The following is a 15,857-nucleotide window of genomic DNA, read 5'->3' on the forward strand; positions in this document are numbered from 1 at the left end:
GCCGCCCCCACCCATTGGCACATACCGCGTCTGCAGGTCGCCCTCGCGCACCAGCTGCGCGGCCGCTGGCACCAGCCGGTCGGTGATGTCGCGCTGGCCCGAGAGCGAGCCGGCCGCGCCAGCCGCTGCACCACCGTCGCCAGCAGGGGCCACCGTGCAGCGCACCTGGGCGTTGCGGTGGCCTAGACCCTCGCTGGTGACGGCCGTAATGGCGCGCGGCAGGGACACGCTGTCCAGCATTACGTCCAGCGACCGGTTGCTGTCCGCCTTGATGAACTTGTTGGTGTCGCTCGTCTTCTGCAGCAGAATCGCGCGATCTTCTCCAGGTTCTGGCGGCGGAGCGACGGGCGGGGTTAGTGGCGGTGGCCGATACGGTAGCGGATGCCGTGGGCTCGCGACGGCCTTGCGGAGTTACGAAGAGTAGAGCGATTCCTGCAACATATTCTGCAGCACACGCTGAACTCTACATGAAAGCGATGACGAAAACACGCAGAACGCTACACCACTGAGCGTTGTGCTATCCCGTGTTGCAGTCTGTGACGCCGCTGTCGTGAGCGCGCGTATGTGATGATGTGGTGCCACGCACGCCAGGTGACGTCGCTCCACCGATGTCGACGAGGCTCACCGGTTCAACGCCCTTGCCGACGTGCTGGAACATCTCGCAACTGGTCTGGACAGCGGCACGCAGCACCTGCGAGCGCAGATTCTTCATCTGCTTGATGACGGCGGCCGAGACGTTCTTGAGGTCGCCGCTGACCATGTCCGGGTGGTAGCGGAACAGGCGCACTAGGTCCGTCAGGCCGCTGACCTCCCGCTCCCTGCCGACGCCAGGTCACGCCAGGTCACAGACAACGCCACTCGGGCTGGCCCAGCGGCGGCTCCGCGAACGGACGGGGTTGACAAAGGATTGGTGCTGTGGTCGTGCGGGTAGGAAAATTGGCGTGCGTGTGTTCGGCCAATGTTCACCGCAAATATGGAAGTTTTTGGCGAAGTCTGGCTGCATTTGAGCTGCAGCTAGGAGGACCTGGAGAGCCGGACCCCGAAATTGATGAAATGATGCGGAAACTAATGCGGAAATAAAATTAATGCGGAAAAATGATGTCATGGCCGCTGTAGGGCGGCAATGGCTATAATGCTGCATGCAAAGAAACTAATCGAAATTCGCTTCAGCCCCAAAGCTGGACGAATTCCCGCCTGAGACTAGGTGTGGTGGTTCACAGTAGGGCCATCACCAACGCCATCTTAATGTTCCTTACCTTTGTGGCAATTACCTGACCACTATGACATAACGATCCGGACCACTGACCAGTCATCAGAGTTGAGCTTGCGGTACGCCTCTTCCAGGGCCGCCTTGGGGTTTCCAAACTTCTCCAAGTGGTCTCCAAACACGGTACTCGCGCTGCTCGGGATACTGCGCTTGTTCAGTTCGGCTCCAAAACTGCGAAAAACGGAATTATTCAACAACAGCTTTTCAGAACATATCGCACCTTAGAACGCAGTTGAGCGAAAAGCAGAAACTGATGACAGGCATGACTCAATTTTAGCAACGCACGTAGCTTCGTAGTTGGTTCTAGCTGCATCCAAGTTTTAACAGCATTGTATCCACTTATGTACAGAATGCGTGGGGGTGCTATTCGCCAGTCATGTTAAGACTTTCAATGGGCTTTGTCTGCTTGGCATCGCCCTTTCCGGCTCAAGAACGTGATTCCATCAGCATGGCATTTCGTGTTCTAGCAACGGTGCCGCCGTATCCAAGCGTGGCTAAGCTTTTCCCTCGGGTTTACGACCGGATCCCAATGATCTACGCATCGAATGAACCATTTATTAGGCTCAGTTGTCCAGTATCACTTTAGGTCATGCCGGACAGCCTGGCGCATGCAGCTCTCTGTAACGGGTGGGTCCTCGTCGTCGTTGTATTGAGCATAACTTGCCACGCATTTGACAGGAATTTGCAACTGAGGCTGGTGGGGTTGGTATTCAGCTTCTCTTCGTGGCAAATGAACGCCAGCGAATTTTTCACCGAAAAAGTCTGACAGTAGTGCGGTGGTACTAAGGCAGTTACTTTAACCACTTCAGATACTTGGTTGGGGCATACTGCATCGTTCCGCGGCACCGTATCTTCAGTGCTTGTAAGTTGTCTAAGTTAATGAACCATTGCGCAACTGAGGGACTCGTAGCATTAGATGAACTGTTTCGCTGCACGACACAGGCAGGATGCTACTTAGTCGATAACATCTTACGTTTTCGACTTGGGCAGTGCTGGCTGCTTCGGTTTGGTTGCCAGCTCTGCATGCTACCTGACTTCCTCTCCATCCGGGGGCTGGGTAGCAGTGTCGCAGGGGGCTTCTCCGGGCTGAGGTGATTAGCTGCAACAATAACCTGTTAATGTCACACAGAACTCGACGCATACTCCCAGACGAGGTGACATTACTTCCGTGGTAACTACACCTAAAGTGCCTTCACGCGCCATTGATGCGCCGATACTGCCTCTTGAGATCAAACCATGGTTTCCTTCAAAGGTCATTGCCACCATGTATTCATCACAGCTGTTTACCATGCAAGGCTATCCTTTTGAAAATGATTAATCGCCTGCCACTGCTGCTGGGAGTACAATATGTAGTAGAGAAACATCTAGACACCTCATTCATTATTCTAGGTTGACATGCAACATCAAGCCTTGATCCGGTGATGTGTATTTACATTGCATACAATTTCCGTATCATGCAGTTAACCTTCCCCTACCACACTCATCGCAGACTTGGACATACACAGTCACCAGCACGGGCCTCGCGCCCTCCAGTGTCAGCAAGAGAAAGCCTGGCCATCTTGCTCCGCGTTAACTAATCACTGACCCTCCACCGCTGCACCACCTCCGCTGAACCCCTTACCTCTGATTACCATTGGCCCTCTCCGCCTCTGAACATCAGCTAACATTCTTACCCTTGGCACATCCCTTACTGCTGCTCCTGGTCTAGTACTGAAATATCACGCTTGGTCAACCACCTGAACTGCGTCCCCTGACCAACCGCTAAACCCTTCAACCCCGGCTGCCACCAACGCTCCAACCTCCGACCCACGGGTGACCTCCCTCTTAACCTCCGCTGACCTTTTACTCCTGACCCGCTGTTGACGCTCCGTCACTGATCCTCTCAGCGCCGACCATGACCCTCTTACTCCTGGCCCGTCCCCAATCCTCCGTCACTGACCCTCTCGCCCTGATCCACTGCTGACGCTCTCGCCCCTGACCCATCACTGACCATCTTGCCCCTGACCCATCACTGACCCTCTCACCTTTGACCCACCACTGACCCTTCGCCCCTGACCCACCACTGACCCTCTCACCTTTGGCCACCACTGACCCTCTCGCCCCTGACCACCACTGACCTTCTCACCTTTGGCCCACCACTGACCCTCTCGCCCTTGACCCACCACTGACTCTCTCGCCGCTGACCCACCATGGGAAGGCCTGCGGCTGCGCTGGGCACGCTCCTGACTGAAGGCCCTTCGCAGAGGCGCCGGGTGGGGCGAGCGGCGAGGAGAGGCGAAGCTCTGGCCGGGCACTCTGCCCAGGTGGCCGTTCCTCTTGGCGGCTGCCGCGCGCACGGGGTCACAGGCTCACGTGCACGCATGAACAAACAAGCCCGCGCCCACCGGGCCACAGCGTGCCGCGGGCCGTCCAGACACGACAGATGAAGTCCGTATGTTCATACATGTACAGGCTGTCACAGGGACAGATACCGACGTGGAAAGCCGTGGCAAAAAAGTCGGAGATTCAAAACGTGCTCCGGTGGCTGGTTCAGCTCCCCTCTGAACAGCTCAAGCGGGTTTAGTTGTACACATAACGATTACCGTCCACAGGCTTCCGCGTTATGACAGGCGGCATGCAGCATACCAGATTAAGTGTCAAACTACCACAGCCATGTTCATGTCGACGCACCCCGCGGCTGCAGAGCAACCAAACAGCCAATGTCCCAAGGAGGCCCCGGCATACGCAGCAGCCACGGCGGCAATCGATGTTTGCCAGCATGCGTTGTGACGTCACCCGTCGCCACGACGTCATCTGTCGCCATGACGGAGTCGATAAAGGAGCGCGCGGCGGCCGGGGGCGGCGCGGCCGGCACGCAGCTTACCCAGACGTGATTCCACGCTGGCTCCGCTCGAGTACTCTTTCTCCAGCTGCTTGAACTTTCTGCTACGCTCGTCCCTGTCGCGCTGCGCGGCGCCCGTCTCGTGGTTCGTCCGGTCCAGTTCCTTCCGCATCTCGTTCCGCTTGGCCAGCAGCTTCATCTTACTGCGAGTTGTGTTGGACAGGGTGATCCCGTTGGGGTCCTGGGTGCAGTGGGGCACGCCTCGTTAGCAGTCGACGTTGTTGGTGAATAAATTACCGATGTGTACGTTCAAGCACACATCCCTGAAAGGTTCATGTTTCTTTTATGGACCGCTGCAGCTGAACACTATCCAATTGCACCCCACGCAGTCTTTCATGTCTCATCGCTGTCAATGTCAGATATTGATAAGCGGCGGCGATTTGCCGACATATCGACCATCATCATCACGCGACTGAAGGACTCAAACATGACCGTGTCGTCACATTGGCCGATCCATCGATCGCGATCCAGCGACCTTGGTGCTCAATCAGCCGAAGTTACGCCATACCTGTTCACCCCAATCAATTGGGGAAACTCAACAGCCGGCAAGCCACCAAAATGGGGTGACAAGACTCGCAATTGTACGTGGGCTGCCCGGGTAATGATGACTTCTCGAAAGCTGATTGTGTAGATTGATTGATTACACCCAATGCCGTAACCCAGCTTTAGCAACCGTATTAAATGAGAGCTGAGGATACGATGTCGAAGCGCATCATTGGATCGTTTATCGGCATTAGTTGCGTTACTTAAAATTTATTTAAGATCATTGCATACGTATTTCCTGACTGAGCGAATAACCATCATATTCAAGAAATTGATCTGGGCTTCATCAGCATATGATAAGAACCGACAAGCTTCCATTTTCCTTCTACGGGCACTTCCACTGTATAAACGGAAGCGCAATTGAGAACGAACAGCAAGGGTGCGTCAACCTCATTACAGCTTTGTGAAGAACATCAGCATTGGTGAAACCCATAACCCAGCCATTCCCGCACTGTAATGTGTCCGTAAGGTGGCAGCAGTAATGCGACTGACCTCATCACTCGAGTCGGAGTTGAAGTCGTCGTGGTAGCCGAAGTTGGACTGCTTGGAGGAAGCGTGGAAGGCCCTGTCTGTTGTTCCGTGCCATTGCTGCGTCCGTTGCCCATGGTACCTGGTGAAGGCGGTGCGGTTAGCTAAAGCAGCAGTACAGTAAATGTGAGCTCTTGTGGAAATCAAATGTACGGAAGAACGAATGGCGCAACGAACTGAGGTGAAATCATGCAACACAAATTTGAACGAACGAGGCAGCTAAGTGATCTTGCCAAAACCATGTGGATGCAACAAAACTGCGAAACAAAGCCGTACAAAACAACAGATATCATCAAACCAAGCAAAGCGGGCACAGGTGCGAAACGTCACCACGCATACCATCGCGGCTGTCCGGCTCCCTACCCTGAGCTGTGGGTCGAAAATCTCCGGCGTAGGGGTGTGGCGTGCCGGGCAGCACGGCTGGGGCTGAGGAGGGCGGGGTCGGCAGTGGGCCCGCTGGACAAAGCCGGTCGGACGCGACGGCGGCGTGGACGGCGGCGGCGCGACGGCCCGCGTGGATGGTCGAGTACCGACCGACACTGGCTAGCGGCAGCGCGCGAGCAGTCGGCTCGCGGCCGGGGCGGCACATCGAGAGCGAACGCAGCGGCCGCTGCGGCGCCGGCTCGCCCAGGGACGACTGCGAGCCGCCCGCCCGCGGCGCGCCGGATAGCGCGGCGGCGGCGGCGAGACCCTGCCGAATGGTCGAGCTGCGCAGCACTGAGGCCACCGTCGGCTTGGACGGCATGAGGAGCCTCTGGCCGGCGGTCGCGGCCGGCAGCGACGGCGATGGCGGCGGCGGCGGGGGCAGGTGACCTCCCAGTGGTGGGGCCGACAGCGAGCGCCGCCGCGCCCGGCCGGCCCGCCGGCGGAAACGTGTCCGTGAAGCCAGGCACAACGGCGCCATTGTCCGCACCTCGCCGCAGCGTCAGCCGCGACCGCCGGCGCCGGCCGGCGCCGTCTCCGGCGGATCGAAGCCGCCGGTGGTCGCCCTGAGCAGCAGACGCGGTCGGCCCGCGACGGTCCGCGCCTGCGGTGGCGTGTCTGGCGACGCCGAGCCGCGCCCACCCTGCGACGCCGCCCTACTGACGGTGTACGTCCGATCCAGCACTGGCAGCTGCGAGCCGGTGCGCCTCTGGCGCGGCCGCGCGCGCAGCTGTGGGATCCGACTGGGAGAGACGCCGACCACCGGCGACGACATCGCCGACGACACGCTCTCGGGCGTCTGAGGCGAGCAGAACCGCCTGCTGCTGTCGTCGCCACCGTCGGCGCCGTCGTCGTCGTCGTCGTCCACCAGCACTGTGCTGTCCAGACCGTCGCTGAGGAGGTCCTCCAGGGTGATGCTCTCGCGTGAGAGGTCGGCTTCCGCCTCACGGTCATCTGCCGTCGGCCACCGATCATCGCTGGGATGAGCGCAGGGAAGACAGGCGGGCCGGACGCTCGGTCTGTCCTCGGATGACCTGGACCGGGCGCGGGGAACGACTTCGGGAGGCCAAATCATTAAGTGTTGAGACTGGGGCGCGGAAACGTGGAACTGGAAGACAGCGTTGGCGGGTTCTGCGTGCATCCCTTCTTCATCTGCTTCCCTGTCGGCAGCGTTCACCTTCCCTTGCTCCCGATCCCACGCAGCTTCGGCGAGATATGCCTCGGCGGATGAGCCATCAGGGATGCTGGCGCGGTCACGCTGTTCCTGCCCACCAGCGTGCAAAGCATCACTGGAAACGCGCTCAGACCGGGTCTCCTCCTCACCGTCGTCGAGAGGTGGGCCGCCAGGTGCAGACTCCCCGCGGTGCCCGTCGCCGCTTGTCACCTGCTGCGGGTCAACACCAGCACGAGCTGCACCGGCCTGTCCGGCCGCCACTCCAGCGGCGGCACGGCCATCGCGCCCGGCGCCGTATCCCGCCTCGTCGGCGGTGCTGCTCACACCGGTATCGGGGCCGCTGGGGTCGATATCGCCGCCGGCACCACTGCCCACACAGCTGCTGACGGCTTCCCGGGAATCGTCGGTGTGCCATGCGGCCGAACATGACCTGCCGGAGTGCCCGACGGAGTTCTCTCTGACGTCCCGCATTGAGTCACCTACCTTGACATCTCTCTGACTGGCGTTGTTCTTGTGATGAAATGCTCCGCCAATAGCAGCATTCGTGGCCTGAGGCTTCCCCCGACTGGCAGTGAAAGTCCCTTGAGGCGCTCCGAGATTGGCGCTTTCCTTGGCCTCAGGTGCTCTTCGACCAGCAAAGTCCTGAAGCTGAAGAGTATTACGAGTGATGGCTTGCCTGTCTTGAGGCCTTTCACGACCGCCGATGTCGTTGTTCTTATGCATTATACGGCAGACGGCGCTTGCGCCGTGAGTTGCAGCACCACGGCTGGTGTCGCCCGCGACCTGGTTGCAGCACCACGGCTGGTGTTGTCCGCGACCTGAGGTGCAGCACCACGGCTGGTGTCGTCCGCGACCTGAGGTGCAGCACCACGGCTGGTGTCGCCCGCGACCTGAGGTGCAGCACCACGGCTGGTGTGTCCGCGACCTGAGGTGCAGCACCACGGCTGGTGTTGTCCGCGACCTGAGGTGCAGCACCACGGCTGGTGTCGTCCGCGACCTGAGGTGCAGCACCACGGCTGGTGTTGTCCGCGATCTGAGTGCTCCACGACTGCTTAAGTGGGCAACGCCCGGAGATGCTCCTCGTGTGATGACCTGCCTGTCTTGAGATGCACAGCAACTGGTGACTTCGCTGCATTGGGATGTTCCACGACTGGCACCGTCCATGGCCTGAGTTTGTTCACGACAGGCATGGCCCGCCTCACGAGATGTCTCACAGCTGACAGCTTCCCTGCATTGGGATGTTCCACGGTTGGCACCGTCCTTGGCCTGAGTTTGTTCACGACAGGCATGGCCCGCCTCACGGGATGCCTCACAGCTGACAGTTTCCCTGCCTCGGGGTTCTGTGCGACTGTCGGCTTCCTTGACCAGCGGGCCGGTGTCGTCCCTGTCGTGGTCCGCTGTTATTGTCCGGACGCCGTGAGCCGGAGCGCCCGCTGACACGGAACCCGCATCACCCGTGCCAGCGATTAAAAACGTGGCGTCGCACCGGTCGTTGACCGGGGAGGGGGGAGGGTCAATAGCTGAGGGACTGCTGTCAGCTGGTGCTGCAGGCTGGTGGTCGGTTGACGGGACGCGATTGCCCGCGATAATCGCCTTACGAAGCACCATACGCGAAGATATTTCTGGCCCGGCGAGATGCTTTGTCTTTTCCGCTGGCCGACAAGAGCGTGGCTCTGGGCAGTTAACGTAGGCATCGCGGGTGGCGATGGCCGCCATATTCGGCCCAGCATGACTCTTTGTATGCTCGGCACTTCTGGCTTCAAGGCGGATTCCATTGCAATGCTAGAACCACCGCTGGTATCAACATCGTTTACGGCCTCGCCCTTCCAGTTGCACGTGTTTGCATTCTCCGAAGGTGTGGAGCTGCATGACTTTGCTCAACAATTCCCCATAACCCGAGGTGGGCGCATTTGCCTTTTGTTCGCAGTGTACTCTTTGTGCCGGCAGGGTATGTTCTTCCGTACTTCGTAGCGACTCATAAATATCCGCCCGTTGCTCTTGTGCACAAATCTCGTCGGCTTTTCGGACCGTTCCGTGGCCGCTTGTGTCACTGTCGCCCGACTCAGACGTTCTCGGGAGGGCAGGCGCAGGCGCAGATCATCTGACAACTCAACGTTTCTTTGGTTCGTTCTCGTACTGTTGCCGACTCCGAGCTCCACTGTCTCTCCATCAACGGCGACAGCCTGCCAAACGCTGTCGCCATCGTGCCCCCGGTGCGACTGCTGTCGGTTGACTCGAAGCTGCATCGCGCCGCCACACCACCTGCACCTCGCTGGCCTGTCCGCGGTCGGCCCCGTCCCCGTTCGCTGTCGGTCGACTCAAAGCTTCGGCTTCCGGCCACCGTCGTCCCGCCTGATTGCACCTGTCACCAGCCCGGCAGTCCGTGCGGAAACCGGCGTTCGGTCCGCTCCGTCTCTGAGCGGTGACCGTCACCCGCACTTGCGCGCACTCGCTGACACTGCTGCTGCCGGTCGACTCGTCGCTCCGCTGCCGCGGTACCTGTCCTCTGGAACTTGCCGCCGCCGACTTGCGGTGGCAGAGGGAGTCAGAGGCGTCACTGGAGCTGCAGCGCGGCACCGCGCTGCTCTCGGACGAGCTCCGTCGGCCCGGCTCGCTCTCCGACGAGCTATGTCCCCACGCCGGCCGCCATCATCGCTTGCGCCTCGCGCCGCGCGCTCTCTTCCCCCATGTCGAACTCGGGCTCCAGTCCCGGCTCCGGCCGCGACTCCGGCTCCGACTCCCGCGGCTCCGACCGGTCCGGCAGCGAGTCCGACTCCATCGAGTAGAAGCTGCAGCTGCTGTTGTCGCGCCGCAGCATGTCGCCCAGGCTGCTGAGGTTCATGATGAGGTCCCTCTTCAGCCTCGCACACGTCGGTCGGGTCGGGCTCGGCGGGGGCGGCGGTGGCCGCGGCCGCCGCTCGGCTCACCGCCGTCGGCCGCTCGCCTCTGGCCGCCTGGCCGCGGCCGGCGCGCCCACCTCCTCCCCGGTCGTTTGTCTGCCGATGAATCGATGCCAGAGGGCAGCCGACAGGTCGGCATGCGGTCGATCCGTCGCGCGGCTGACAGGTGCGGTCGCGGCGTCCGCGGGCGCGCGGCTCGTCGCCCAGCCAGCCCCCGGTCCAGCGCTGCACGCGGCCGCGCCAGTCAGACCAGGGCCAGCTCGGCCGCTTCGCCGCCGGCCGGCTCTGGCGCGCCGCGCAGCAGCGGCTCCACGAACGAGAGGATCATCGCCTCGGACTGAGCCGCCGAGGAGTGTGGCGCGCCCGAGAGCCAGGGCACGGCAGTGGAGAATGGGAAAGGTCTGTGAAGGGACGTCGTGATAGGGTTACGCGGTGTGGTGATGGTGGACACAGGGTCTGGAAAGTCATGTAAAAAGGCTGCGGGTACCGAACCTTTGAGGAAAAATGCCGTCAAATAGCGATTACGGGCTATTTCATTTCTGCATACCGTGTTTCAGTTCGGCGACGTTCTCCACGTGTGTAATGTAACGCTGTAAGCGGATAGAACAGAAACACCCAACTTTATTCACCTCTCAGCGGCCCTCATTTTCAGTTCCCACGACTAGGTCTTGCCAAAGCTCGCCGCGGACAGGCCTGCCGCCTGCGGCGGGCATCTGCTCCAGAGCTTTGAGCACGTCGGCCGGCGGCCAGCGGCGGCAGCAGCGAGCGGCCACCTCCTCGGCCACGCGGCGGCCGCCGGCGGCGGGCGGTGGCGGCGGCATCCGACCGTCTGGCGCGTACCGCAGCCGAAGCGGCGGGGCGGTCGACTCGGAGTGAGTAGGGCACGGGGCTGGCCCGGGGCGGCGGTGGGGGCGGGCAGGCGGCGGCCAGCGGCGGCAGCAGGCCCAGGAAGCGGTCTACCACCGGGCGGCGGCGCCGAGCGGTCCGCGACCGGCTCCGGCCGCCCGACGGCACCAGGTCGGGCAGGAGGACGCCTGTAACCGGCCGGCGCCCGCTCAGCCGCTGGCGGCTGCCGGTTCGGCGCACCGCCGACGCCCCATGCCGGCAACCAGTGGCATGCGGTTGCCTAGATCCACGCTCACAACACTGCATCATGCAACAGATAGCAGCTCGCATGCATGGATGTAATTGAGCACATTTTCAAAGTGTCCAGGTTGTAGACGTAAATGCAGGGGCGGTGACATCGGGAAACAGCTTGAAGCGCCGTTTACTAGTAAGGAATTTCGCATTGCGCCAATGGCGTAGCATCGAACACCAGATCGCAAACACCGTCCGTGTCACCGATCATCGGCCAGCAGCGTTTTCCACGCCGCCCGGCCGGTGACCTCAGGTGACCAGCGTCCCGTCACGACCGCGACCGTCATCACCGACCGTCATCACCGACCGTCATCACTGACCGTCCTCACTGACCGTGCGTTGTGACCCTGCGGCAGGAGACTGGCGCGCCGGCTGGGACTGTCGCCGTGGTAGCTGTACCGGTGGCCGGGCTCGCTGTTGTGCGGGGGCAGAGACGGTCGTCAACTTCTTGCCGTTCACCGCCTTCTCCTGGTGGTGTGCTGCCGCGGGAGGGTCACTCGGTCAGATATTGGCATAGCGTAAGAGACAGCACATTTGTGCTGTGACCTGACCATTTTGTTCACACTTCAGAGGAGGCTGGTACATTTTCACGACGTCTGTCACAATTGTTATGCTTATCATGAATTAATGGCATTGCTGCGAAAAAAATTTGGTTGATTATTTAGCAATGTCGCAAGTATTTAGCAACAACGTCGGTGTACATCACCCATCTACCCTGTCAATGATATTCTCTGGCAGTGTTCTTAATACCGGTTTCGAGGCACCCTGTGTGAGTAGTTGGGCACACTTTGATTTTCAACTTGTTTTTACCGTACCACAACCAGACTGCATATCAGCCGTGCTCCGAAGCTTCATCGCCCATAACATTGAAAACATGGAATAACGTTGAGTGAAATTTTTCGGACATCTTTGGGATCTCAGAGTGCTTATATCAAGCAACTCTGTATGATGCAGCCGCGTACTCACAGCTCTGGCTTGTTGTTAAAATAACTTCTTTGGTGTAAGAAATTATGATCCTGTGATTGATGAACACCGAATCAATTTCGTAAGCATCAGACAGTCTGATCGTATTCTTTCGACATGCAGCTTTTGGTATCAAGCTTTTAAGTGTTGTATATGCAGTCAGGTGTAGAATATACGAATGACGTGTCAGCAAAATTGGCTTGAATCATTACATGTAACCACCGACAGAACCGGAAACAGTCTGACGTTCCTGTTGACCTAGTCCCTAACCCTCCGAAGTGAACGCCTGCAGGCGATTCATGATGCCAGGCAATGATTCATTCACCCATCCACTAAAGAGCCAACCCACACCGCCTTACCTCCATTTGAACTAAAGCCACAGAAAACGTCAGTCGATAGATACCAGAGAACGAAACGGATCGATTTGTTTCATCTGATCCAATCCATATCCGACCAGACCATCCAGGCAGCTGTTGATCTTGCAGGTCAAGTCATTCTTAATCCTTGAAAAGAAAGCGTAAATATGTAGCTGCTTTGTACCATACTAAAACGTCTCTGGCATAGCGGAATATGCGAACAAAGTCCCGGCCCAAATCCGACCACATGATGAATAGCCGTGCTTGATCAATCTTTAAAAAATGGCCAGCATCAGTCGCTGACTGCTTACTATGAAAAATTCGTTCATCCGTTCCGAGCAATCTTTTTGATCGGGAAGCATTATTGTACACCATTTGCATAACGGTGCACGAACTGCATATGCTCATTATGATACGAATCGCAATACACTCTGCATACCGCGTGAAAATTTGCGACACCCATATTTCCAATGAGAACAGTGTCAATGAGGCCTCTTTGTTCTGCAATGATGTACTGCGTTTCGGTGCATCATTGCAGAACAGAAAGGAAACGGGTATATTGCTGTTACTTGTATAACGAGTGCATGCCATTGTTAACTTTTTGTAAAACCTGCCCGATCTTTTGCCCTCATTTCGGCCTACCTTGTACCGATATACGTGTATCACTGCCACAGCTGATGATGCAGTTTCGTTCCACTTTGCCTACGAAAACCGCAGGCCTTGCATCACTTTGGAACCAGAGCCTGCCACTCACCCTGGCGGGAAGTGCGGGCATCGTGGGGAACCGAGCCTCGTAACTCGGGTTTCAAATATGAGCTCGTGCTGCAAATTATAGCATTGGCATCGGTATCCTCATTGCGTTAACAATATATGCGGGGATGTCTTCGTTGTGTTTTTTCACTTCAACATCGACGAAGTGTAACCCGGCCATTTCCAGAACGTTCACACCGAGTCCCGAGATCGTGAGTGCCGCTGTGCGAAAAGCATCGCAACAGGTTAACGCCTTTCACTAACATTCGCCATATCTGTCAATATGGCTGCATTCCTACATGCAACATGCTTTCGCAGGTCGTCTCTTCCCAATCCCATCTCATCGCAACACCTATCATTCCGAGATTCCAAGCGCTCTCAGCACTTGTCTTGTCGCTGGTTTAAATGTCAAGCGCTGTCGCGAATACAGCATCGAGTTGTATGTTAGGTCAGTTCAAAAAATTAAGTTGTGTGTTGCTATTGCTTCATTGCGTAAATAGCAGATCTTGTCTTAATGCAGAAATTAGATAACTGCGCAGTAGCTGTAAACATGTGTTAGGGTCAATGCTCAGCATCTACACCTACAGCTCTTCAGTGACAAGCAGATGTCCGAACTCACCGCACACTTTGTTTAATGGCTTTGGAGCACGACTTATCACCGTGAAAGCAATATGTAAGTGCTTTAAGTGCCGTTTGTCGTACCTTCAGCTCTTGGACGAGGCAGCGGTAAAGCATGCTTCAATATCAAAGCCATTTGTATCAATTTTAAGCGACTGGTCCGAAATCATCACGGTCACGCTTTGGCACATTACGCGTGACAGACGCCAGTCATAACTCACCACTTCCCGGACACACAACACTTTCTCCAAAACGTTCACACCATAACGTACAAGTTCTCCGCAACGTCGTTAAGATGGAAACTTCTGCAAATAAATGCGGCGCCCATTCCCGTCGGAGGCATTCGGACAGTTTGGGTCCGGACCAACGAAGTTTGAAAGGTTGAGAAACCTGGCACTCACAGGGGCTCCGACTCCCTTCGGATCCGCTCCACGGGCGTCTGCTGCCGGGTCGGCTTGCCGCCCATGCTCGCGTTCGGATCGCCGGGCGGCGGCCAACCGGGTCACAGGTCAGGTCATGCTGGCAGCGGCGCCACGGCACGCGGCCCCACACCAGCCGGCACTGGCCACCGCCCGGCCGCCGCCGAATACTTGATGGCGTCAATAGCTTCGCCGTCCTGCACTATCGACCCCGCAGTGCCGCTGTACGTGCGGACAGCGGCGCGCCCAGCAACACCACTGCGGGCGTACTCAGGACCCTCCCCGGTGACACGGCTCTGCCCTCACCTACCCTCTACGGGACGGTGCTGGGGCCGTCCAGCTGGGCGCATGAAAGTCCTGACCGTGTGAAAATGCTGCGGGAAATAGCGTGTCATTTGCTTTGGCGAGCCGATGTCTGATTTGGCCTTTGATACGCTTATGTCGTTGAGTCCGCCCTCAGTGCACTATATTTGCAACATAAGCAGTCAGCAAAATTCGGGGTGCTGAAAAATTGATCCCCGCCCGTTTAAACGAGACTAACATTAAAACAACGAGCGCATGGTTCATGATTTATTGGCACGTGTGCCCTCCCCACTGTTTACAGCAAGCCTCCACGCGACCCGTCCTGGAATAATTACGGTTGTCCCGAGTCTGCGAAATGATGCTGGACCAAGCCGTCCGATGTTTTATGACAGCGTGCCCTTCGATGAAGTTGGCGCCTTTTTGCTTTCCTTGTCCTGGATGATCAGCCACAGGTTTGTGACCGACGACAGGTCTGAACTGCTGCTCGGCCACGGGTCCTCCGCCCAGAGCTGGGGAAAGGTCGTCCGGCACCACTCTCCCACTTTCTTAGTACGATCAGCCGGAGCGCCGTCCTGTTGGGAGACGTCCCCTGACATGTCGGACTTAAGATTGACCTTGCATGAAAGTAAGTTCCCCTCTTCGTTTCCTTCGTCCCCTGTTGGCAACGTCAACGTTTTCTCCAGGGCCTCCTCGACTTCGCAGCCGCCTGTGCCGGTCTGACCATGGGGCCTGATCTGCAGGCTTTCGACAGGCGCCCGGCATTCCACGGCAGCGTATCTTCCCCCACACCAGGATCTTCAGCGACTGCTTGACAATCCCGATGACGGAGACTTCGGAGCCGTGGTTCGCCCAGACACGCTCGTTCTGTCGGCTGAACGGGCGGAAGAGCTTGAAAAGCGACTCGCTAGGAAACAGGACACACCTCCAGCTCCTGAGAGTCAAGTTCCGCAGTGCCTTGGCGAATTCCAGTCAGCTGCGTTTTCGCAACTCCATTGGTCTAGACTGGAGACAAAACTATGTGAACACGAGGTGCATGAACTTTGTCAGGAATACTTGACGAGCGTTTCCAAGACATGTGTGTCGGAGACTGGGTGTACTTTAACCGTCGGCATCTGAGCCAGCTTCTCCGTCGACTCGTCGCTCTTCGGCGGACTTCCAGAGGACGATTTTGGCCGCCATACGCACCGAGCCCTTTCCCCCGACCGGTGCTGTTCTCCAACACCTGGGTCTTTCCGCTGCGCACCACGTTAAATGCCCCGCAGCGAGCCGATGATGTATGCTCTCTGAACATCATGACACCCTTTGCCGTGCCCCGGGTACCAGTATGGCACTGGTCCTTGGCCATTCAACCGGGTCAGGCCAGGTCGCTCGGCAGGGTCACATGAATAGCTGACCCGTGATGATACCCTAGGACAACGTTTCGTAAAACTGTATCCTCTTGCGGCGGTCCTGGGCAAATTAATCCGCGTAAGCGTAAGAGAATGAATTTCTGGACACCCTAAAAATATTTGATTGGAAATGGCGTTTGTAAACCATTTCTCATTGTACGTATCTCGTCTAGGTAGCTTAAGATAATGGAATGTAGCGGGTCGTAT

At 57.9% G+C, this 15,857-nt stretch overlaps 1 protein-coding gene across 1 annotated transcript; it reads right to left on the reverse strand.

The window, feature by feature from the left end:
• Positions 1–239: 239 nt before the first annotated feature.
• LOC119100791 (uncharacterized) lies at positions 240–4,287 on the reverse strand. The gene is made up of 6 exons (XM_037223931.1): positions 4,131–4,287; positions 3,456–3,590; positions 2,241–2,286; positions 1,307–1,438; positions 626–818; positions 240–329 (listed from the first exon to the last, which is right to left on the reverse strand). Exons 1-6 carry the CDS (start codon positions 4,285–4,287, stop codon positions 240–242), a joined length of 753 nt encoding a protein of 250 aa, XP_037079826.1.
• Positions 4,288–15,857: the final 11,570 nt, after the last annotated feature.

The sequence above is a fragment of the Pollicipes pollicipes genome, unplaced genomic scaffold, assembly GCF_011947565.3.
Source record: "Pollicipes pollicipes isolate AB1234 unplaced genomic scaffold, Ppol_2.1 Scaffold_2555;HRSCAF=2994_pilon_pilon_pilon, whole genome shotgun sequence".
NCBI classification, from domain to species: Eukaryota; Metazoa; Arthropoda; class Thecostraca; order Pollicipedomorpha; family Pollicipedidae; genus Pollicipes; species Pollicipes pollicipes.